The 24,974-nt window shown below is 44.3% G+C and overlaps 1 protein-coding gene across 1 annotated transcript in view; it reads left to right on the top strand.

The window, feature by feature from the left end:
* CENPK (centromere protein K) overlaps positions 1-24,974 on the top strand; it is a 471,484-nt gene that overhangs the window by 261,690 nt on the left and 184,820 nt on the right. Inside the window, exon 9 of the mRNA XM_078675154.1 lies at positions 12-147. Coding sequence (XP_078531280.1) covers positions 12-147 — 136 coding nt within the window. The remainder of the gene's footprint in view (positions 1-11; positions 148-24,974) is intronic.

The following is a 24,974-nucleotide window of genomic DNA, read 5'->3' as shown; positions in this document are numbered from 1 at the left end:
CTTCATTTTAGAGTCTGTCGAGAGATTGAGCAGAAAATTGCAAAAATCCGTGTCTACGAGCAAGAAATACTGGTAGCTCTTGGTGAATTTCTAGAAGAACATTTCCCCCTCCCAGAGAAACATGAAGAAACGAGTAAGAAGAAAAAAGTATGTTTTACCTTGAAGCAGATAAGATGTGTAATTTTCCGATTCTCTGTGTACTTATTTTAGAATGAAATGTTGGGTGTGAATATTAAACCCTAGTGGCCTTGGAGCAGGACATTGGGATTTGAGGGCTAGGAACAGAAAGTGACACACGTCATCTTGTCTCAATACCTGTCTTGTGTAACTTGAAACAGGCTTTCTAAAGTATGCGGTTTGTAAAACGAGGCTGACGCTGAGCTTCTGCAAAGTAATGAAAGTCACGCTTTTATTTATTTATAGTTTTCGCGTGGAGCATATTTTACAGATCATAATCAAGATCTCGAAAATGTAGACAGCAGAGTTAAGCAAAGAGAGTGTGTGGGAAGGGGATATCTCATGTATGGGTAGGAGATAAGTATGTAAAATGCAAAATAAATAATGTGATCTAATAGAATTCTTCAAGATGCCCAAAGCAGAACTGCTTTCCAGAAAGGGCCGTTAATTGCTCCATATCAGTTCTGACATTAGCTGTGACCTTTTGATTTTGCTAAAAATATATATACAAAACATATGGACTTAAAGGGGCTTTCAGCGAGCCCTCTTCGTCCGTTGGTCTGTTCTTGTGTCATTCACATTTTTTCTTCCACCCACTACTACAGCATGAGGCAAAGGGTCAGCCATGTTGAAAAGTCAGCCCACATCGCACCCGATGCCCAGGCTGCTGGTGCAGGGCGACTCTTCGTTCCCATCATAAATAATTACCAAATGAAGAGACGGGCACTGGAAGTAGGAAAACAAGAACAGAGTTTATTACTCATGAGGGGAGCATGTCATTTGGGACACTCGCATAGTGTCTTCGGGAGGTGCTCTAACAAGTTTCTCTGAGGCTTCGTCTTTTATACACAGGTTTATGACACACACACATCCTTCATTACAATCAAGACATTGTAAAGTACGAAGATATTCCAACACGTGGCTACAGTAGGGGCCCTTATCCTCCACACAATAGGAGGGGGCTGTCATGCAGCTGAGTGTGCTGTTGATTCCGTTGGAATGTGTGCTCCTGATCGAATCTCAGGGGGTGGGGTGGTCATGATCAATAGTGGCTACTTTCAAGAGAGGCGAGTGCATACAGTAGTGGGCAATAAACTGTATCCTCGGGCTAAGGGATGACCAGCGGTCCGTGCAAACAATTAGGTTCAGAGGAAGAGGTCATCAAAGGAGGGGTATTCATGGAGGGACAGGAGGGGTTTGGTCAGGCGCGGGGTGCGATTTCTCAGTGACAGAGTCATGCGGGAGGGGAGGGCTCATGACTTGTGCGTGTGAGAGCGGGGGCAGTCAGGGTACATGGGGGAAGCTTGCAGGGTCAGGGAAGGGGCGCTGGTGATCGATCGCAAACTGGGAGACCATGATACCTAAAATGGCTGTCGTGTACGTGTGTGCATGGGTCTATGCTAGCGGGATAACACAGTCAGTGCTTTAGCGATATCCGTTCTGCTTACAAAAAAAAGGGGTACAGTGAACACAAATGAACGCCGCTTATGTGTATATATAATGCCAATTTCAACAGCCATTGGCCAACTTCACTGTGACTGTTGGCATTCTGCTCTTTTACAAGCATCACATCTAAATACAAAGTTGTTCCCTTCAGTGCCTGGGACTACTATGGCAATATCTACTTTTTATACCAAAAAAATTATTTTTGTTTTTAGCTAATGTTTTTTTATATTGGCTAGGGCCTAGCAGCTGCCCAACTATAGCGTTTGCAAAGACCATGACAAAATAAAATAAGCTTTGACAAATCCAAAAGGAGGCACAGCTGGGAGATTATCTGTTTTAAACGCACATTGCACTTTGTTAAATTGTTTTTAAAAGTAATACTTGCTCACCTCCACCGCTGTCTCGGCTCGAGGGACAGATTAGGGAAAAGCAGCAGTGCCCCCGGGGTCCGACGGTCGGGACCACCAATCAGGGGACAGAGGAGGGTCAGCTGACAGGCAGAGTCACTTGGGTAAGCTTTAAAAACGCCGTGAGAGCTCAAGCGCACGGTCTAGAATTGCTCCTGAGGCACAGCCGGGAGATTATGTGTTTTAAACGCACATTGCACTTTGTTAAATTGTTTTAAAAAGTAATACTGGCTCACCTGCACCGCTATCTCTGCTCGAGGGACAGATTAATCAGTCAAAATTAACTTTATTTGGTTTATCATAACCATAAAGCATGTAAAACACATTTCATTTCATACAAAGGTTAAAAGAGAAACATTTTCCATTCAATTAAAATATTTACAAATACTGTTAAAATTTCTTATCCGGCGCCGGACCTTTAGTCTTTTCCAGCTTTCGTAAGTAAGTTTTCTATTATTATCTTAAATTTTACCCCCGGCATATTAAAATGTTTGATGTGGCGCCCATCCAACTTGTCACCGCATGTCTACAAGTGCGAATGTTTAAATCAATGAAGGGTATTTTTGGCAAATTCCTACTTTCTGCTTTTACTGTTTTGCAGACACACAGTAAGTGGCTTAAAGTTTCTATATGGTACCCACATAAACGACATGTCTTTTTTTGATGGTCACTTTTCCAGGAGGGGGCTAAGTCCTTCGAGCAATAATCACCAAATCTATATGCCATGAACTTTCTTTTGAGTGACAGTCGGAAATGGGCATCTAGATAGGGTTGTGGTTTTAAGCTTATATACGAATTTATTATAGCCCAAGCATGGCGGCGTTTTGCTAATCTCCTTTTGTCTTCTACAAAGGATAATGCTTTTGCCCTTTCCAACTTGCTTTTCCATACTTCCTCAATCTCCAGTTCTTCCAGGGCAATCCGCTAATGGTCACCCCACGTGTTTGGATTTCTTTGATCATGTTGTAATTTTATTTCTGTCCAACATAAGTTGTCCAAGGTTCCCAATTCCGCTGCTCTAAGTTTCCTGCATAATTTTTACCAAGGTTGCTTTCCTTTGAAATTCTTGATTCTGGAGTCCAAATTCCTAACGTATCTGTGCCGGCGAGGAACCTTTAAAGAGATTAAATACTGTTTTATAGACTTTGATCTGTAGTTTGTTTAAGATGTTAATTTCTTTGCCATGCCATGTTTCCAATCCATAGGACAAGGTTGGGAGCAATTGCGCTGCCATGATTTTTAGGAGGTGCCCATGTGAAGGGCATTCCAATTTCTTGTGCAACTGTTTGTAGGCAAATATTAATGAATTGGCTTTTGCTATGATCTCATTTTTCTGGTCTATCCGAGATAGATTTCTTGCCATTTTGATGCCCAAGTATTTATAGACCCCTATTTCCTCTATTTGTGTGTTCTTTGCATACCATTTGTATTTCCCTTGTCTCGGGCCCGCAAGTCTTACCACCTTGGCTTTTGATTTGTTCAATTCCAGACCTTGGATATCCAGGTAGTCTATGAGTTTATTTACGGTCCTTTGCAGCCCTATCGGGGTTTGGCTCAACAACACGATATCATCTGCATATTGCAGAAATTGGATTGACTCATTTGCCAACTTTGGTGGGTGTCCATTTACTTGTAGCAAGTAATTGTTTAAATCTGCCAAATATAAATTAAATAAACATGGAGAGAGAACACAACCTTGTTTTAGTCCATTTGTTATGTTTATTTTTGATGATACTCTACTTCCGTCTCCTAGTTTTACAGTAGCCCATGTTTCGCTGTATGAAGATTCTAAAGCTTTTATCAGTGGCTTTGGGAGACCCCATGTTTTCAGTTTATTCCACAGGCGGTCACGTGGTACTCTGTCAAAAGCAGATTTCAAGTCAATGTAGCAAGCCAGTAATACTCCCTTTTTCCTTTCCGCCTTTTCCGTCAAGATCGTCAATGCAGATAGGTTTGAGATGGTACCCATGCCTTGTCTAAAGCCTGTTTGAAATTTTGGGATGATGTTATTTTCCTCCGTCCATTCTTGTAGATGTTGCAGAATGCATGAGACATAGAGTTTAGCCTCCACGTCAATGAGGGCTATCAGCCTGTAATTCCCGGGTTCTGTTCCACAGCCGTTCTTGTAAATTGGATGGAAAAGGTTACCACTCCAAGACTGTGGGATTTTATTGTTACGAAACACTTGATTAAAAAGTGGTGTAAGGTATTTAGCCCAGATGTCAGGGTCTTGTTTGAACAGGGCGTTTGGTAGACCATTTGGTCCTGCTGCTCCTTCAGCCTTCAATTTTTTTATCATAAATTTTGTATTTTTTTCAGTTGTAAATGATGTTTGATCATTAGCTTCCCAGCCGATCACGTCTAATACTTGTTCCCTTTTTATACCAGTTATCTCAAGGGTAAGTTCTTTTCCTTTGGCTTCTTGTATACTTAGTGCGTCATTCTCTTGTAGTCTGATTTTCGGGTTATACAATTTGTCGATGTATTCCAGCCACGTTGTTTCGTTTATTCCAATGTTGGCCATCATTCCATGTCCCTTCATTAATTTGTTGATTAAGCCCCAAAATTCCCTGCTATTTGGTAATTTACTTGCCCACAGCAGGTCCTCCCATATCTTTTCTTTATATTTCCTTTTTTCCACTCTACATTCTTCCTTATATTCTTTTCTCATTTTTTGAATCTTCTTATTATCTATATGTTTTCACGTTTTGATTGCTTTCGCTTTTTGTCTTACCTCCTTGGTAATGTTTTTTTTGTTTCTCAGCTGTATTGTGTACCATGGATCTTTATTAGCCACATGCGGGCCTTTACCTCCTGGTTTTGTTGGAAATGTATCAAAGAGTAACGTATATCATTTTTCCCAATGTTTTACTAATGAGTATACTGATAGCTCCTCAGCATTCTCTGTGTTTTTTTACCGTATCCATTATCTCTTCCATTATTATTCCTCTCCATTTGAGTTTTCGTAAATTATACGTTTCAGGCAGTGCAACTAGCGATGCTACACACTCTTTTTGCTTGATGTCTAAATGTAGGACTGTTTCCTGAGGGAAGTGGTCGCTTTCAGGTCTTGTTGTAATGCGGAAGTTGTTGATCAAGGGAATGAGGTCTTTGCTGATTATTGTATAATCTAAAATTGATTGTTTTTTCCCGCATGAAAAGGTGATACCTGCCGGTTGATCTCCCTTCATATTTCCATTCAGGATGACAAGACCTGGTATTTCCAGCTTATTTACTGTTTTTTTATGTACATTCTTATTGGGGTTTCCCCCTATCAAATTACAGTTAAAATCCCCTGAGATTATTATCTCGTGATTTTGATGTGTAATTTGTAACGTTTTTATTAAATTTATTAGGTTCAACAGTTTTTCCTTTTTCTTATTCTTGTCAGGATGAATGTATATGTTTAGAATTAATAGTTTTTTCCCCACTCCGTTTATAGGCTGCTTACATTCCAATTTGATTACTTGAATCCAGTTTTCTCCGGAATCCATTTCCTCTGTTTTCTAAGTCGTATTCTATTGTCGTATATGCGGACAAACCCCCTCTTGGGTGTCCATACTTGGCAAATTTTTCTGCCATTATGTGGTGTTCTTCGTATCCTACTATGTGTTCTGGTGTTGTATTCCACGTTTCTTGTAGCAGTATTATGTTGAATTTACTTAAGAAAGCAATGGTTTCTTGGTCCTTTTGCATTTCTTTGAAACCATGGACATTCCAGGAACACATCGTAATTTTTTTATCATTTTGCTTGGTGGTCTTCTTATTTTGTTCCCCACTTACTGTATTGTTGTCATCAGGATCGATGTAAATTCAAGTTGTATGGTATCCAGGACCAATCTTGATTTCCGTCAGACTGGGTGGTTGTTTGTCTGAGGGTACTGTTGTTTTCGCTTGTCTCCCTACGTGTCTCTTGGTTTGTTGACATACTTCTAGCTCCTTTTAATACTGAGGAAGTTTTTCCATTTGTATTAGGCAGCCGCGTTGCGTCGTCATTTAATAGTGGGTGTTGATATTTTATTAGGGGTGAGTAGGATACTATTATAGCCCAAGTTGCAAAGATCTCCCTTGTGGAGAAGAACCGTTCCATTGTCTCTGTTGATGCCCAGGTTGTTCTACTTACTTCCAATTCGGTCTCCTTGTTTAGTTGGACAAATTCTACAGCCAAGAGTTCCGACGATGGAATTTCCATTAGTATTGGAATTTCTCTGAATAGTCTCATTAAGTTGCCCCTGTTTAGTGTATCCCTTTTTCCTTTTGTTTGGTATTCCGGCTTGAAGATTAGTTTACAGCCTGTTTCTGTCGGCTCCAATTGAGGTTCATGGTTTTGATTTTGTTCGCTTTTTTCCCTATCTTTTCCCAGACCTTAATTTTACTCAGGGGCTCTAATGTGGACTTTTCTTTTGAGCTTGGTTTTGACGTTGGGACTACCTCCTCGCTTTGGCCTCTTTTGTCCTCCCTGGTTCTGTAACTAGTCGGTGTCCTGGCGTTTTCCTTGTATATTTTCCCCACTAATGCATTGCAAGTCCTGCCTTTTTTATCCAAAGTGATTAACAATTGGGTATCAGTACTCGAGGGTCGTTCTTTGGGTTGACTGATACTCTTTCCCCATTTTGGCAAGATTGGTTTATCTTCAACGGTTCTTCTTATGATTATTTTCCTTTGGTCCGGGTTTTTTAAGCCATCATAAGTTTTTTCTTCGGGTACTTTTTCCGATGATCTTAATTCAGTATCCTGTAATCCCATTGTTACTTTGTTCTTTTCCCTTTTAATCATGGTTTCTTTGTCTTCCTCTGTGTTAATATTTCTAAATCTTTTTTCAGCTACTTTCTGTCATTTCTGTGTTTTGTTTTTGGCATTTTCTGGTGACCCCTGGTTACTTTCTTTGGAAATGTAAAGGGGCCCTGGATTGTCTGGTGTATTTATTTCTTGAATGGTCAATTCTGCTTTTGGCGAATCGTGTGCCTGCTCTAACATACTTTTGTTACTTTTATATGCGAATATGGCATAATTTTGTCTTTTTACCTGCTTGGTTTTTAGGATAGCGTTCTTCCTAGTTTTCCGCGCTCTTTTACGTTGTCTTTTAGTTTGGTTTTCCAATGCACTTGGTGAAGCAGGGATGTTGTTTTCGCTGTGCATGTTGCTCTTATCATTTATTATATTTGGCTCGCTTATGTTTGGCTCGCTTACAGTTGTGATGTCTGCAGATTCTATGTTTCGCATTGTGTTCCTTTGTTTTTCAGGCTTTGTGGTTTTACCTTTAGTTTCTTGGCACAATGTTTCTTCTGTTTGTCTTGTTATTTGTGCTGCCCGTAGAATTTCGGTCAGAATTTCTGGTAGAGAAGACAATTTGTCTATTATTTTGCCGCATCCGCAGCTTTGGTCTAATGCTTTGTTACTGCTTTGGTTGTCTTTATTTGTTCCTTTGGTTATTTGGTCTGTAATTTTATCCAGCTTTGTATTAATTCCTGCTATGCGAGTTGCGATCAAATTCATTAAGTCTACCTGCACGTCTAGTTTGTCTGATTGAAAATTTAAAACGGTAATAGCTTGCTGTAGACTTCTTAATAGCGAGTTGCTCCAAGTGGCCGTCTCTGTGTTTATTGGTTGTGGTAGAAACCCTGATATGGAGTCGAACCCGCTTACTGAAGAGATGGTAATTGGAGACTGTATTTTTTTGTTTCCTTGTGAAGAATCTGTTTGCCCCTTGTTTGTTTTTTCCAAAGGTTGGGGCTATGGGTATGCTTGATAGGGGTTGAAACTGCTCCCCTTTCTACTTCCTTTTCCATTTTTTGCAGCGGACCCGTTTCTTTGTGTTTCTCTTGCCTGTTTGCCCCTGATTCCTCCTCCCTTTGCGTGTTAAATTCTAGCATTTTTATCAGATCGTCTTCCTCAGTGATTGAAAACGATCTTGACCAGTCTATCTTTTGAGTGATTCCTTGTGGTATAACTTGACCACCGCATTGACCTACTTTTTCCTCCTTGCTTTTTTCATGCGTTGATGCAGTTGACGCATGATGGGCTGGGGGTATTTGTATTTGTGCTGTTGTTTTCAGTAGCCGTTTTTTTAAAGCTGATTTCTCTTTGACCGGTATTTCTTCATTTCCTTCTGCATCCTTTCCTCTTTTTGTTGCCACTGTTGTGGTTGTCTTAACTCTACTTCCTGGCATTTGTCTACCGATTTTTTTGGTGTTATTAAATGTATTGGCTTTATGGGACTTTGTAAACTTTGTGCCTCCTCTGTCGTTGCATAGATTGTCGCCATCGGATCTTTTAAAAATTGGAATTTATGCTTTGAGTGGTTCCCCCCGAATTTAAACGGTTCTGAAGTTGTGATTGGGATCAAACTCTTTATTTGTAGATTTTGGTCCTCTTTTGTTTTACTTTTATTTGCAGATTTGTTTGCCGGTTTAACGTGGTCTTTTGTAGTCACACTTCTCTTATTTTTGCGAGTCGGGACTTGGCGAACTTTTCCTGACCGCATATCACCATTTCTCTATTCAGGCTGGGGGTAGAACTGATCAAGGGAGCTTTTACTGGTGTACCAAATCGCCACTTCTTCTTTTGAACGTGTTCGTTCTTCGTGCCCCCTATGTGTTTATCGCTCTCTGGGCTCGTTGTTGCTCTTCTTGACCTTGCCGCTAATTTGACTTGCGGCTCTTTCCTCAGCTGTCTTGCCTCAGCTGTCGCTGCTGACTCTGCCCCCTCCCCACCCCTCTGTGGGGTACTCGTGTCTCCTCTGCCGTCGACGGCACTATGGACGGTGGGCCACGGCTCCAGCAGCTCTAGGGGAGAGGGGAGAGAATGTCACTGTGCCCCTGTCAAAACGAGGACCCCTTTAAAACCCCTTTAGAACTTGTCGAGGCCCGTCTCGGCTCCTGCCTTACTCTAGGATCCTCACACCCCTTTCTGCCGCTCTGATCCAGGTGGGCGGCTCCCGGTTTTCGGTACCCGTGGCTTTTCCCGTGGTCTCCAGCGGCTTCGCTTTGACGCCCGCGGCTTTCCTGCGTTCTTCACACAGCTTTCCACGCCCGACGGCTCCGTGCTCTGTGCCGCTCTCGAGCTCATTTGCAGACCAGGACAATGCCAGAACAAACCAGGACAAAGCAGCAGGGGAAGTTGCCCACTCTTTCTTGTGGTTCACCAGCACCAGCTATGGTTCACCACAGAGTGGAAACAAGGGAGAGCCGGGAAGCCGGGATGAGTGCAGGAGCGGGAGCATTTGCAAGAGTGCGGACCACTGCTCCGGCTCCGCCGCGCGCCGCTCCGCTCACCACAACTCACCTCTCTCCGGCGGGGCTGCTCCCAATTGATTCCAGCTTCAGTGCTCTATGTCCTCGTTCTTCTGCTACAGCGGCTTCAAGCCCCGCTCGCTGTACACTTTGCACTTTTCCTTGCCGAACCGCTGAGGGGTTCCACGGATGCTCCGGTACTCCGGTGCACGTCCGGTACACTCCCACACACCGCGGCACCAACGCGGCTCAGCGCCGTGACTTCACAGAGCTGTAGCTTCACAGCGCTGGGTTCTTTCGCGGTATTCGGTATGTGGGGTCCTTTCCCGGTCTTTCCCGGTCTTTCTCGGGTTCTCTCACACCTCTCGGTCCTCCGTTACAGCCACCGCGGTTCGCCTGCCTGCTTACTTCCTCCTCCTTGCTCCTCGTGCTTGCTCTCGATCAACCGCAAAACCAGGACCGGAACAACCAGCAGTATTACTTCAAGGATATGTTTACGGCAGGAAGGTGCGTGACAGGAAGCCTTGGGGAAAATCAGATTAGGGAAAAGCAGCAGTGCCCCCGAGGTCCGACGGTCAGGACCACCAATCAGGGGACAGAGGAGGTTCAGCTGACAGGCAAAGTCACATGGGTAAGCTTTAAAAAAAAAAAGGGAATGTGCCGGGCGCGCAGCGGACGCGGGCGCGCCAAAGGCAAGCCCGTCTGCGCCCGTCCGCGCTCAGGCCGCGCCTATCGCCAGTCCCCCTGGTGAAACCCCATCAAATCCAAGACTTTTATCTTATTCAAGAGATGACTTGTTTAATTTGGCAACCTCTCGCTCACTGTCCTGTATTAAACACGACCCTATAAAAGGGCCTCTGAACTGTATTAAATGTAATTTAAAACTCACCAACTTGGAGTTAAGTAAACTCAGGACACAAGAAACGGTCTTACTCAGCAAGCAAAACAAGAATACTAAAGCAATGCTGAGAAATTCTCGCTCCCTGGTAAAACATAACGCAGAGACATGCGAGTTTATTGAGAGCCAAAACTTAGATCTCGCATTTATAACCGAAACATGGGCCACCACAGACTCTGATCCAGATCTATCCTTGGCACTTCCTTTCAGGCTACACAATAACTAGAGTAGACCGAGAGCATAAGAAAGGAGGAGGAATAGCTATTATTGCCCGGGAAGGGCTTAGAGTGGTGGGGACCCAACCGAGAGCTCCCCGAATTGCGAGATACTATCTTTTCAAATAACACTTAACTGTAAAGATACCTTTAGAGGTATACTTTTATACCGGCCTCCAAAAGCCAAATTATCATTACAGGATATATTAAGCCCTTTTCTCGAAGCTAGCATAAATTTCCCCAGTTATACCATATTGGGAGACTTCAATTTACACTTAGAAAATATAGACGACAAAAATATCGAAGACTTTATCGATATTATGTCAAGCTTTTCTCTCAATCAGCTAATTGGTCAAGAAACGCATAAAGCAGGCCACACATTGGACGAAATATTCACCTCCAGTCCAAGGATAGCCATCTTAGAGGTACTGCCCGTTCCGTGGTCAGATCACAAAGCCATACTATTTAGCCTTCAGGACTATGAACACGCAATAATACAAAATAACATCAAGACTACTAACACCTATCAGGCCTGGTCAAAGATAGATACAGATGACATCCAGACAATACTTTTAGATACTAAACCAGATTTGCAATCAGACGCCAATGCTATGGTTTCAAAATTAGACAGCTGGATTAGGGACGCAGTCGACATAGCTGTACCAAAAAAAAGAGAATCCCTACCTAAAAGGAGGAGACTCGTGAAACCTTGGTACTCAGAACTACTCAGAGAACAAAAGAAAGCATGCAGAAGGGCAGAAAGGAAATGGAGATCAAGCTACGATGAATCCATGAAATCCGAATATGCACACACTCTAGCTATTTATAACGGGCTAATTCTTCAGGAAAAAAGTAAATATTTTACTAATAAGATTCTCGAGGCAGGAAACTCAAGTAGAGAGCTATTTAAAACAGTAAAACATTTAGCCACCCTTCCCGGAAAACCAAACAAATCGCTAGATCCAGATATTTGTAATATACTCGGAAATTCTTCATCGACAAAGTTGATTCCGTCTTTCAAACTTTCTTAAATATTCCCAATAATCCTTCGGATCAACACAAGTCAGAGTCACCATTTACATCACACGGTGTGAATTTCAGCTTCTCCCCACCGACGGTGGAAGAAATTAAGCAGGAAATTAAAAATACCAAATCGGGAGCCCCTGCCGATCCATGCCCCCCAAAAGTATTCCATCTTATTATAGATCTAATATTGGAACAACTCAGTTTACTGTACTCCGAGATAATAGAATCAGGACTCTTCCCTAAATCTTGGAAGACTGCATCAGTACGGCCTTTGATTAAAAAAACAAATCTGGACCCAACAGAACCCGGTAACTATCGGCTGATCTCCAGATTGCCCTTCCTCTCTAAAGTACTGGACAGAATACTTAACAAACGAATCTCTAAGTATATCCGACAGAACAATCTCCTTGACCATTCGCAGTATGGCTTTAGAGAGGGACATGGAACTGAAACTGCACTAATTACAGTCACAGAAGAACTTAGAAAATCCCTAGATGCTGGAAAGAAGGCCGCTTGATATTATTAGATCTATCGGCGGCCTTCGATACCATAAGCCACAAAATCTTAGCAGACCGACTAAAGAATCTAGGATTCCATGACACCTCTATCCGCCTTATGCAGTCATACCTGAGCAATAGGACATTTGTAGTCGAACTGGAAGAATCCACCTCCAAATCTTTTGACCTGCCATGTGGGGTACCTCATGGCAGGTCCTTCCTGAGTCCCACACTTTTTAACATTTATGTGACCCCACTGGCAGAGATCATCAGACAAGGAGGTTTCTCGGCCATATCATATGCCAATGACACACAAATAGTGGTCTCAGTCTCAGATAACATCGATGAAACTGCTGACCACTTTAATGCCTGCATGACGAACATCAATAGGTGGATGCAAAACAACTGCTTAAAACTGAACGGGCAAAAAACGGAAGTCCTCCTTCTGGTTGCAAAGACCTCTTTCTGGTCCCCCAGATGGTGGCCCAGTGAAATGGGAGAATGTCCTGAACCATTAAAAAAAGCTAAGAACTTAGGGGTAATTTTTGATGACAGATTAACCTTTGAGCACCAAATTAACAAACTCACATCGACCTTTTGGGGCATCCTCAAAATGATTTTAAAAAATCAGCGTTTTATGCCACCCGATTCTGTGAAAACAGTCGTCACAGCTTTGGCCCTTTCACGACTCGATTACGGCAATGCCTTATATGTCGGCATACAATCCCAGCTGCTGACTAAGCTCCAGAGGATGCAGAACGCAGCCGTAAGATTGATCCTCAATATACCAAAACATCAATCAGTATCACATCGGCTGAAGGAACTCCACTGGCTCTCTGTGGACAAGAGGATAGCGTTCAAGTCCCAGTGTCTAGCATTCAAAGCAGGACAGGGATTAGGTCCCCTCTATTTGAGAACCCAACTAAAAAAATACAGCCCTGCCAGAAACTTGAGATCCTCCCAGGCACTTTTACTGAGTACTCCCAGACACAGACAGGTCCGTTGGGGAGGCAGGAGTTTCATATCAGGGGCAACGAGAATCTGGAACTCCCTGCCGCTACAACTAAAAAACTGCAAATCACTACTCGAATTTAGGAACCAGCTAAAAACATGGCTATTCAATAAATAGAAGAAATCATACATTAACAAAGCAATCGTGGTTTTCTTTTCATCAGCTGGACATTAGCGCCAAGACACCTTCGGGTAATCGAGCGCTTAACAAGTCTCAAATCCAATCCAATGGCAGAACTATGGGCTTTGCCAAAGCTTATATTTAAGTTGTTAGAAATACTCTGTCTCCATTTAGCATATTTGATGTCTAAAACTTGTTTTAGACACCCTGCTGCTTACATTTTGTGACGCAGGATCTTCTTGCATCCAGATGTTTTTTAACGTTAAAATATACAATTGTGTTTATTTATTATCGGGTATTGTCACTTGACACATCAACACTTCAGCAATGAAAAGATTGTCGGTTTTTATTTACTTTTTATTCAGATGCTGCAATTTTCCATTCCTGCCTCTTGCAACAGAATGTATTTGTTTAGAATATGTATTATTTTCTACTAACCACCAATTTGGAAGCCTCACTGTGCACAAAAAGCGTATCCATGTTCGACCTAGGTAAGAGGCCAGAGTACACAAGAGCATTTGAATTCAAGTTGATTTTAGGCTCACAAAATATGGTGAACACTTGAGCAAGGTAGTGAAGCCAGGTGTTAGTGCGGACATGATGGACTAGAAAACAGGTTATGGATGCAGTCACAGGGAAGATGGTATTTTCTGAATGCCATGGTGAAGTGGTGGGTCTTTAAAGATTTTCTCAACTTGGAGTGATCCTGTTGCAATCTGAGGTGGCTATGTGAGGAGTTCCAGAGGAAGGTACCTTAGTAGAGAATGGCCCTGACTGTTTGTATCTGGTTTAATGTTGTGTTGTTTGTTGGAAGACCCGAGACTCCTAGTCGATTGGTAGGAAACAAAAAGGCTAGATATAATTTGGAGCAGAGTTATTTATTGCTTTGTGGGAAAGATAGAGTGTTTTGAACGTTGTCCTTTTCTGCTGAAGGAGGTAATGGGGAGATTTGAGTGCAATGGGGTGTGATGGTTGCATTTGAGTTTGTACACCTGTTGAGAAGCATCATTTTGCACTTGTTGCAGTTTGTTAAGGGAATTGATGCGGAAGTTTGTGTAGAGTCATTTACAATAGTCCAGCTGGAACATAACCAGTGCAAGGATCCGTGAAATTTACTGTGAGCAGTTTAGCAAAGGTAACATCCTCCTGAATTGACTAAGGTGGAAAATGCATTTTTGCACCGAATTTCTATGCAAATATGTATGTGATGAGAATGTGAGATCACTGTTGAAGATCCCCCTCCAGTTATGTGTTTTATTCGCCGGGTTAGAGGGAGAGCCCAAGTCATCAGGCCAAGCAAAATGGATCAACGGGCCAGCCAAGCTAAAGAGCACGATTTCTGTCTTTTGCCCATTAATAGATAGATAGTTATCTGATTAGGTCTGGGTTTTGACAGAACAGGTGTCAAACAGACTCATTGTTAACAATATACATAGCATGGACTTTGAGTTTGTGCCATTCAGCCTTGGGCTTTATTTCAACAGCCTCTTTTAGCCATTAGCTTTAGACTTTGTCAATCATGTCTTGGCTCAGCCCAGTGAAGTACTTCATCTCTCGTCTCATGCTCTCTGCTTTTTTGGTGTATTCTCCCACCTCCACTAGAGTGCTTGCATTGAAGTATGTAACTTACAACCATAGCCCTTTCTGTCCACTCCTGTTGGCTTCCTCCTGTGTGTCTCCCGATAATGTGCTAACTTTGTATGCATTAGCACATTAAACCCAGACCTATTACCTTTGCCTGTGCTTGTTGCCAGTATTTCTCTGTTTATTTTTAACTTGCCTAATTTTGGTAGGATCGCTGTTAGGCTACAAGTTAAAAGCAGTGTTGCTCCTGCATGACACCTTACAATGATTATTTCATGAAGTGCCAGCCCTCAGTCCAGGAGACCTAGATGAATGCCAGAGTTTCAGAATATCAGCAAAAGGCAACTGGAAATTGTGTACGTTGTCAGTGGTTATCCTGAAAATCTGTCAAAGATCTGGAACTATGTTGGACACCTTTTGTTTTAATGCATCTTGCCTGAAAAGGGGTTTGCTTGCAAAACATTCACTGAGAAATGCCTGACTTGTGATCAAGAAGATTAGATAGTATCAGGGAAAAAATATTAAAAAAAAGGCAATTTAATTGTGCTTTTTTCCCTATTTTTTTATTAAGCTTAACCAAGTTTCCTTAATGCAAGGCCTTGGCACACTGCACTTTTGATCCTAAAGTTGTTGGCTGTGATGGCAATTTGTATTTGTCTGGTTCTCGAAGCCTGACGACACATGGATCTTCTTCAGTGGGAGGTGCTGGTCAGGGTGAATCAGTTCTGCGACATTCTGAAGTGTAATTTTTCTTCAGCCAGATATTCATCAGATCTCTAGAATTGTGGAGAGTTCCTATGAATACTTTGAAAGGCAAGCAGTTTTGAATGCTTTGGCTTTGACTGACATTGTTGACAGACTATGACAGGTCAGCTAAGCCAGTCTTAGCATATCAATCTGTTGGAATTGAAGGCAGTGAAGCAAGCATTAAGCCCTTTCCTACCTCAAGCTGTGAGAAGCCAAGCTCAGATTTGTACTGGCTGCATTACAACAATGGTAGGATTAAAAAAAACTGCAAGGGGACAATTCCATTTTTAACCTGCCAATAAACAGGTAAATTGGACTGTCAGTATTTGTAGTGAAAAAGAGAAATTTGAAAGCAGACTGACTAAGCAGGTTTCCTCCATCGGTCATGAATGGAAAATGAATTCTCAGGTTCTAGAGCAGATTTACTAGTCCGGAAGAATCCCACTCTGCCAGGATGAAGAACAGCAAGTGTTGCTTTTTGCTCACATCAATTTCCTTGGAATGGTCCATGGGGGATGTATTTGCCCTTGAATGATCTTACAGTTTGCTTTTCACTTTTCCTCTTGTCCCCGTGATTAATATCATGAGTCAGAAGATTACTTTTTTCAATGCAAGAGAAAGTTTTTCTTCTATGAAATCTAGAAAATACTGAGTTTACACTCTCTGTCCCTCATGAAACTGCAAGCTCCTGCCGCACTCGATTCTTCACTATCTTTCATTACTCACAACAACAACTTGGGCCGAAGTGCTAGTTTCTTCCTCCACACCCTAAAAGAAAATTAGGGAACTCATACCAAGGACCAATTGAAAACAGGTGCCCAAACCCTTGTTATCTCTCATCTGTACTTTGGTATCTGTATTAACAGGTTTCACAATCGCACCTGGCCACATTAACAGCTATACTTCATTCTGCAGCCAGGTTACTGACTTCATCAAGGAAATTGCTTACTACCTATCCTAAGTAAATTGCATTGGCTACCTCCAAGAGCTAGAATTATCCCCAAACTCTCTGCTGTTTGACATACAAGACCCTACATATCATCTATCCCTCATATGTAGACATAGTAATTCCCATCTCGGGAGGACAAATGTATTTATTTATTTATTTAAAAGGTTTTATGTAACGCTGGCTGGACCCAGGGGTATCAAAGCGCTTTACAAGCCATAAACAGGATCAGTCAGAAATATAGCATAGGTACATTTGAGATCATGAGCTAAACAATTTAAACACAAGAGGCATAAATAGGATGGAGCAAAGTATAGAAGAGCAAGTTAGGACAACAGATCGAAGATAGTAGAGTGGGAATAATAGGGTGGGAAGAGACTGAGTAAAGCAGACAGGGAGATTAAAGGTCAGTGTTCAAGAAGTTAAGAGCCCCAGTATTTGTTTAGAAGGAGAAGTTTCACCTCTTTTTTGAAGCAGGGGTAGGAGGGGTTGCAACGTAGCTCTTTAGGGAGAGTATTCCAGATGGCAGGTGCATTTCCGGGGAAAGAAAGAGCTTGAGTAGTTTTCTTTTTTAGTAGAGGAGGGACAAGGATAAGGGCGTTAGTGCTCCTCAGTGATCTAGTGCAGCCCGCTTTGAGGAGTTTTTCGGTAAGGGGTGTTTTGGTGGAGGGCTTTGTGGGTGATGCAAGCAGTTTTATAAGTGCTTCTGCCTTCAATCGGGAGCCATTTGAGGTCCTTGAGGACGGGGGAGATGTGGTCAATCGTTTGTGGCCAGTGATAAGCCTGGCAGCAAGGTTGAGAACGGATTTGATGGGGGCAAGGTGGACTTTAGGAGTTCCAGCGAGAGTGGCATTACTGTAGTCAATTCTTGATAGGACCAATGATTGCACCACTGATTTAAAGTCATCGGTTGATATGAAGGGTTTGATATTTTTGAGGTGCTGAAGTATGAAGAGAGCACCTTTGGTCGAGTTTTTGATGTGGGGGGTGAGACTGAGGTTCTGGTCAATGCTGATTCCGAGGGATTTGACCGAGTTAGAGAGGGAGAGAGTGCAGTTGAGGGCTTTGATGTCTGAGAGCCAGTGAAGGATGGGGAGCTGGTTGTTTTTTGGGGAGAATAAGATGATTTCAGTTTTTTTGGGGTTGAGTTTGAGGTTTTGATGGAACCATAGTCGGATCTCAATCAAGGTATTGTTGAGATGAAGGATGTCAGCATGGGATTTGATCCTATAGTAAAGCTGGGTGTCGTCGGCATAGAGGTGATAATCGATTTTTGCTTGTTTGAGGATAAGGGTGAGGGGTTCCATGAAGAGGTTGATAAGGGTAGGAGAGAGAATGGAGCCCTGGGGGACGCCCATGGTGACAGGTAAAGGTTTGGAGAGGCAGTTGCTGATTTTAATTTGTTGTGTTCTATGCTGGAAGAAGGAAGTAAACCACTTAAGAACAGTTCCGTCAAAGCCAAAACGGTCTCTGATTATGTTTAGTAGAGCAGCATGGTTAACAGTATCAAAGGCAGCGGAGAGGTCAAGAAGGATGGGAAGGGAGGCTTCACCTTTGTCAAGGGAGAGATGGATGTCGTCAGTGATGTTGAGCATGGCTGTTTCGGTGCTACATCCCTTTCCGAAACCAGATTGGGAAGCATCTAAATGATTGAATGAGTTAATATGATTGTGCAGCTGGAGCAGGGCACATTTTTCTAGCTCCTTAGATAAGAAAGGGAGGTTGGAGATTGGGCGTGGTTATGTAGGTCATTTGGATCAGCTGATGTGTTTTTCATGATGGGGGTAATTTTGCCTAGTTGGAGGGATGAAGGAACAGTGCCGGAGGTCAGGGAGGAGTTAATAATGGAGGTCCAGTATGGGGCGATGATGTGTCTTAGGTTTTGAACAAGATGGGCCGGGATCGGGTCTCTGGTATGTGAGGATTGTTTCATCTTAGAGATGATGCTTAGGATATCATTTTCTGAGACAGGGCAGAAGTTATTCCAGCAGGCATTGTTTTTTCGCTGGGGGACATTGTGATGGGATACCGTGGGGGAGACAGTAGTGGCAAGTAGAACAGAGTCCGAGGGGGGGGGGGAAGTGATATGAGAAATGGGGAGAGAGTTGGGGGGGAGGTAGGTTGGGTGGAGGGGAAGGAACGGTGAAAGATAGGTCAATTTTTGTGATTTTGTCTGAGAAAAAGCTAGCGATTTCCTCACATCTTTCAACTGAAGCCGGAAGATATGGGGGGGCTGAAGTAGTTTGGTTTTAACAATGTTAAATAGATCCCTCGGTCGGTTTTTTGCCCGGTCAAGTTGTGAACGGAAGAAGGATGCTTTTTCATTAAAGATATGTTTTTTATATCTGGCTCTAGCAGCTCTGAGGAGGTTGAGATTAGAGGGGGAGGGCTGTTGCCTCCAGGTGCGTTCGGTCATTCTGAGGGCTCGCCTCTCCTTGTTAAGGTCTGCATTGAACCAAGACTTGGGAGGTTTACTTTTTAGTGGTTTGAGTTTCGCTGGGGCAATTTGGTCAAGGACCGTAGCAATGGAATTGTTGTAATGTTCCGTAAGATCATTAGTGCTATGGGGGAAAGGAGTAGGACATAGGAGGGTTTTGATTTTAGTCTCCAGTCGCCCGGGGGGATAAGGTGGAGGTTTCGGGTAAGTTTCAATTGTTTGGTTGTATTGGAGGAGGGGGGGGGCAAGGAGCAGTTGATCGAGAAGAGGATGAGGTGGTGGTCGGACCAGTCGATGGGGATAATGTTGGAGAGAACAGCCAGGTCCTTGCTGGTGATGAGAGCATCAAGGGTGGCACCTTTGTTGTGGGTTGGAGAATTGCAAAGTTGGTTCAGGTTGCTGATGTCAAGTAGGTCATTAATAAGGTTGTTCGCGGGGTCATCAGGTTTGTTTTAGTGCACGTTGAACTCTCTCAGGAAGAGGTTCCTAGGGTAGGCGGCCACTGATTGGATGAGAAGATCAGATAATTCTTTGGCAAAGGAGACGGGGTCGCCAGGAGGGTGGTAAATATTGTATAAACGAATCGGGGGCGCCCTGTACAGTGAGTTTGGCACTCAGATGTTCGAAGGTAGTCAGTCCTGGGTGAGGGACAGGTGTGAGTAGCAGCTCATCTTTATAAATTATGGCGAGGCCTCCACCAATTTTAATAAGCCTGTCTTTTCTGAGGATGGTGTAACCTGGGGGTGCGAGCAGGTCCAGGATAAATGTGGAGTGGTCATTGAGCCATGTTTCGGTCAGAAAAGCGATATCAATGCTTTCACTGAGGATGGTCTCAGCGATTTCCGTAGCATGGCAAGAAGCAGATCGGCAGTTGATCAGCATGCAGTTGAGGGGTTTGGGGTCAGTTGATTTGGTATGGGAGCAGGAGTGGATAGTGGTAAGTTGTTGCGGAGGTCTGGGTGATGCAGGGGAGAACGGGGTCCTGCTAGTTCCCAGGATCACAGGGATAGAAGAATGAGGAGGGGGAGAGGTAGTGGTCAATGTGGGGGCGAGGGGGTTCGAATTGAGGCCAGGACGAGATGGGGAGATGGTTTGGGAGGTGGGGTGGGATGCTGGGTAGTTTCCTGCTGGGCGACCAGTGTGAGGATTTTTCGATAGGGGGAGTGGCCCATTTGATGTGGGTTGCAGGGCTCGTCGGTATGAAGTTCTGGGGATCGGTGTGACTGGAAGTATTAGTAGAGGCGAAATCAGTTGAATGGAAGGAAACTGAAGGGCAGTTGGCCTGTAAGCAGTTTGGGGTTTTGGGGTCATTCACGTTTGAGAGTGGGCAATGGTGAGTTGTTGCGGAGGTCTAGGCGGCACAGGGGTGGCCCGGGTCCTGCTTGTTCCAAGGATCACAGAGATCGATAAATTGGGGAGGGAGAGACTTTGTGGTCAAGGAGGTTTAAATTGAGGCCAGGAAGAACAGGGGGGGGGGGAGATGGTTATAGAGGATGGGTGGAATGTTAAAGCATTTACTATTGAGCAACTCGGGAGAGGAGAATTTAGATGGGGAGAGGCCCTTTGTATGTGTGGAGTGAGGTTCATAGGTAAGAAACCCTGGAGATTGGTGTGGCTGGAAAGATTCTTGATGGCGAGGGATTTTAGATCATTTTTGAGGGACGAGAGTTCTAACACGAGGGAGGAGAGGTGGAGTTCAATATTAAGGAGAGAGTGGGTAAGAAGAATGATGGTGTGGGAGGAAGGGGGATCGAGTGGGGGGACAGAATGGTCCCATTTTGTGAAAATTGGTGGATTGGGGTGTGTGATCGGTGGGAAACCACGAGGAGGGGGTATGGGGGGGTAGGGTTGCAAGGAGGCAGTGGTGTAGAAGGGTTAGAGAGGGTAGTCCCAGGAGTCAGCTGAGAAAGAAGAGAGGGGTGGGGGCGTGAGGGAGGTGCTGGGGGCTGTTTGCTGTGAGTGAAGAGAGAGGGGAGAAAGGGTTGGGGTTGCTAATGGGGTTGTTGGGGGGGCAAGGGGGTGAGTAGGAAGACGAAGGGGGTTAGTTACAGTGAGAGTGGGGGAAATAGTCGAGTTGCTAGGAGAGAAGGTGAGCCGGGTGATTTGTGCAGCTAATGGGTATTCGGGGGCAGGGGAGCCGGTCGAGGGAGGGTTTGGGGGGGATGAGGAGAGAGTGAGAGGGGTGATTTGTGCAGAAGTTTACGTAGCCATAATGATCTTAGACTAGAGACTCCGATATTCAGAACCTCCTTTGTACAGAACAGATCCTACTCTGGAACTGAAATTTCAGCTTGGAACTATCTACATATAAATGTCAGAATCCAACCTACTCTTCTGTCATTCAGGAAACTTCTAATAAACTCATTTATTCCACCTCTTCTATGATTAAATCCCTTTGCACCCACAAGCACACATTTCTGAGCAGATTATCAGTGTAACCCTACCTTTCAATTTCCTTTTGTGTGCATAGACCCCACCGCCTTTTGATATTTTCAAATCTTATTTGACCCGTCATTCCATTTTACTTTTGTCCACACTCCTCACTTTTTACCAGTTTTATTTCTTGCATTGTAGTTTGCTGTGCTCCCCTTTGACTTCACCAGTACCTCTCGAATGTTAACAAAAGTGATGGCCATGGTTGCCGTCCATCTTCCAACATCGTGGATACCAGGCTTCCCCTAATGGCTGGTTGTTGAAGTTAAATTGGCCACAGCCACTTGTAGACCACCTTAAGACAGCGGCAACCTCCTTACAATGTTTGTGTTAAAAAGCATTGAGGTCCACAGTCAGTTAGCTTAAGTGGTGCCTGACTCCTTTTCAAAGTCTTCATTTCATTTAAGCTCTCCTGGAATCGGTACAGTTGAGGGCCTTGCCTCTGTTGCAGTGAGTCCAGGACATTCAGGATATGATGCTAAAATTTCATCTTCGGTCCTGGATGTTAGTGAGTGCATGAATCACCCTAGCCTTTTTGCCTCCTGCATCCTTCTTGACAGCAACATGTGGAATATGCAGGCTGTACAATGGCATCTGAAGTTCCAGTGAGACCAGCACTGGAACTTTATCAGATGGCATTCAAATTTTGTAATTGGACCAGTGATTGACCATTCTACCTTCCCTACGCAGGTCTGGTGGTGTCGACGGATACATCGCTACAGGGTTGAGGAGATCATCTGGAGGAGGTAAGGATCAGAGGGCTCTGGTCTCTGGCGAAAAATCAAGTTCCATATCAATCTATTGGAGTTGCAAGTCATTCGTCTGGCATTGAAGGACTTCCTGCTATCCATCAAGGGGAGGCCGGTGCCGGTTCTCACATACTCTGCTATGTGTTACTGCAACAAGCAGGGCAGCATAGTGTTCTATGTCAGGAGGCTCTGCGCCTCTTGAGTAGGCTGGATGTTAGTGCTATTCCCTGATCGTGAACACCTGTTGGGTTCCTTCAATGCCAGGACAGGCATGTTCAGCTGACGACGTCTGGCGGATCGCGAATAGCATCTACATGCCGAGGTGGCACAGAGCATCTTACAACTCTGAGAAGGACCCTGGTTAGATATTTTCACCACTGTCGCGAATAAGCATTGTAAAAAGTTTTGCGTTTTAGAGTTTCCGATATAGAGCCTGCTAGGATATGCTTTGCAGCGGGAATGGAGCACAGGACTCCTGTACACCTTTGAACCCCTGCTTTTCCTGCCCAGAGTTATCTTACTGGCTCCGGATTGGGTCAGGAAAGTGAGGAACTTCTGAGCATAAGCATCTGTCTACCAATCGGGCTACCTCTTCATGATGATCTTCTGTTGCAGGACAGGGTCCTTTGCCCAAACCTGCACAATCTACACCTCCATGCATGGAGATTGAAAGCAGCAGATAACTGTGTTTGATCTGCCACCTGAAGTGGTGGATGTTATCCTTGCTTTCAGGCACCCTTCCACGAGCTCCATTTATGCCAAGCACAGGGACAAATTTGTGGCCTGGTGTGGAGTCTACAAGACAGACCCTTTAGAAGCCAAACGGTCTAATGTTTTTTTGTTTCTTTTGTCTTCGGCCTAGGAAAGCCTTGCAGTGGGCACTCTTAAAGCTTATTTGTCTACCCGTTAAGCCTTTTTGTGTTTTCCCACCAACCATCCTCGTTTAAGTCAATTGAGACACATGTTCCCTCCCAAACCATTTGTGATACCACAGTAAGACCTTAACTTGGTCTTGACATTCCTTATGTGTTTGCTTTTTGAGCTGACGGACAGCTGCTCATGTCTTCTGATACTAATGACCGTCTTGCTTGTTGTGATCACCTTTGCTTATCACATGAGCGAACCGTGCACTGTCAGTATAACCACTCTACACCACCATTTTTTCACAAACTAGAGCTGAGGATGCATTGAACCTTTTTTACTGAAAGTCATAATTCCCTTCCACATTGGGCATCCTATCACACTACCAGAGGAGGAGAAGCTTCATCTGCTGGACCTCAAAACACCTTTAAGTTTTTACATTGATTGTACCAAGGGCCACAGTGAAGATGTTAAGCTTTTTGAGGGGTTCTCCAGAGTGAGAAAAGGGAAGGTTGTGCAGAAAAGAATCCTGTTGAGATAGATAACTCCCTCCATTAAAATCGGCAACACACTGGCGAAGAAGCAGTCGATGGAGAGTCTGAGACACCATTCCACCAGAGCTAAGACTGCTACCACTGCATTGGCACGTGAAATACCTGTACTTGACATCTATCCGTTTGCAATGTGGGTGTCAGTGCATACATTCACAGAGCACTGTTGCCATGACAACCAGGTCCGACGCTAAGGACATTTCGCCCGCTCAGTCCTGCAAGACTTTTTTGTCTGTATCCACGCCACAGCCCCTCCACCTGGGGTGTGGTACTGCTTTGGTATCTATTCTAAGGTAAGGTAAGGTATCTGCAATTAGTAGCATTCATTAGTAGAACAAATTACTTACCTTTGGTAACACTTTCATCTTTCTGGTGGATTCTCTATCTAACTGCACATTCCGCTTTGCCCTCCCGTCTCCCTGTTCTGTTGAGTGGTCTCTTTTTAACATCTAAATAGGTCCCAAGTTACAAATCTTCACACCGCTACTACCAGTTGTTCACACTCCAAGTCTGAGGGCATGGGTAGAGACAAGTAAGAAGCATAAGCATGGAGGCATGGTGTTGATATGCACCTCGGCTTCTTCAGTTCCAGTGTGGCATTGAGTCAACGTGAAGCCACCTAGTGGCATTGCTTGTGAAAGATTTCTGAATCCAGTCTGGCACCTGAGGAGTATTCTAAGGTGTGGAGCCTGAGGTTAGATAGTTTATCCACTAGAAAGAGCATTAACAACGGCAAGTAATTTGTTAATTTGACTCAGAGAGATCTTCCCTTTAGGATCAATGGAATTGGGAGGAGCTTGATCCCTGGTAAATACTCTGAGTATCTCTAAGAGGTTTCTAGTGCAAATCTGTGCTGCTTCTATTCTTGTGTTAAAGTAGACAGATGTTGCTATCTCTATTCTACTCAGTAGCATTCATCAGAAGATCTTATTTTTTCCTTGCCTGACTTGGGTCCTGATTACACCTGACCATAGAGCATAGCTAGGCTTTAATTAGACGCAAGTCCCTTTTTAACTTTTTCACATGCTCTTCAACCTGGGGTGGAGATTCTTGATTGAGCTGCTATTACAGCAGCTCCCTTGCTAAAGGAGTAAGCTTATGCTTATTAGGTCTATGAATCTACACCCGGAGTGACTAACCTTATCCCTCTTGTTGGACCCGGCCTCGTGGCGTGGTCCCCTTTCTCCCTCATGGCAGGCCCTGGACAGCAGCAACCCCTGACCTCACCGACGAAGCTACCTCTTCAACCCTCCCCGAGAGCCACCACTCCTGGCGACCCCCGGCTCTCCCCCTCAGAGTCACGGCGACCCCTACTCGCCCCACTCTGCTGGTCCGACCCCTATCCCGGGCCGCCATCTCAGGGCCCGACTCCATCTTGGACCCTACACGTCCGGACCCCGTAGTCGCGGCCCGACCTCGGCCACAGCCCCAGCGAAACACCGACATTGAGGCACCAAGATCCCCCCAGGTGGTAAAGCGGCCACTTGACGGATCCAGTAGGAGAGTTTCGATGGGCCTCCAGCCGTCCCCGGACGCCTGGTTTCGATCGCCCTCCGGCCTCCCTGGGCGCTGGCTCCACCCCCCTGCTGGGTGTCCGGACCCTCTCATACCGGCCCCTCTGACCCCCAGGCTCGAG

Source organism: Lissotriton helveticus, chromosome 2_1 (assembly GCF_964261635.1).
Source record: "Lissotriton helveticus chromosome 2_1, aLisHel1.1, whole genome shotgun sequence".
Taxonomy (NCBI): domain Eukaryota; kingdom Metazoa; phylum Chordata; class Amphibia; order Caudata; family Salamandridae; genus Lissotriton; species Lissotriton helveticus.
This window is presented reverse-complemented; position numbering and strand designations above follow the sequence as displayed.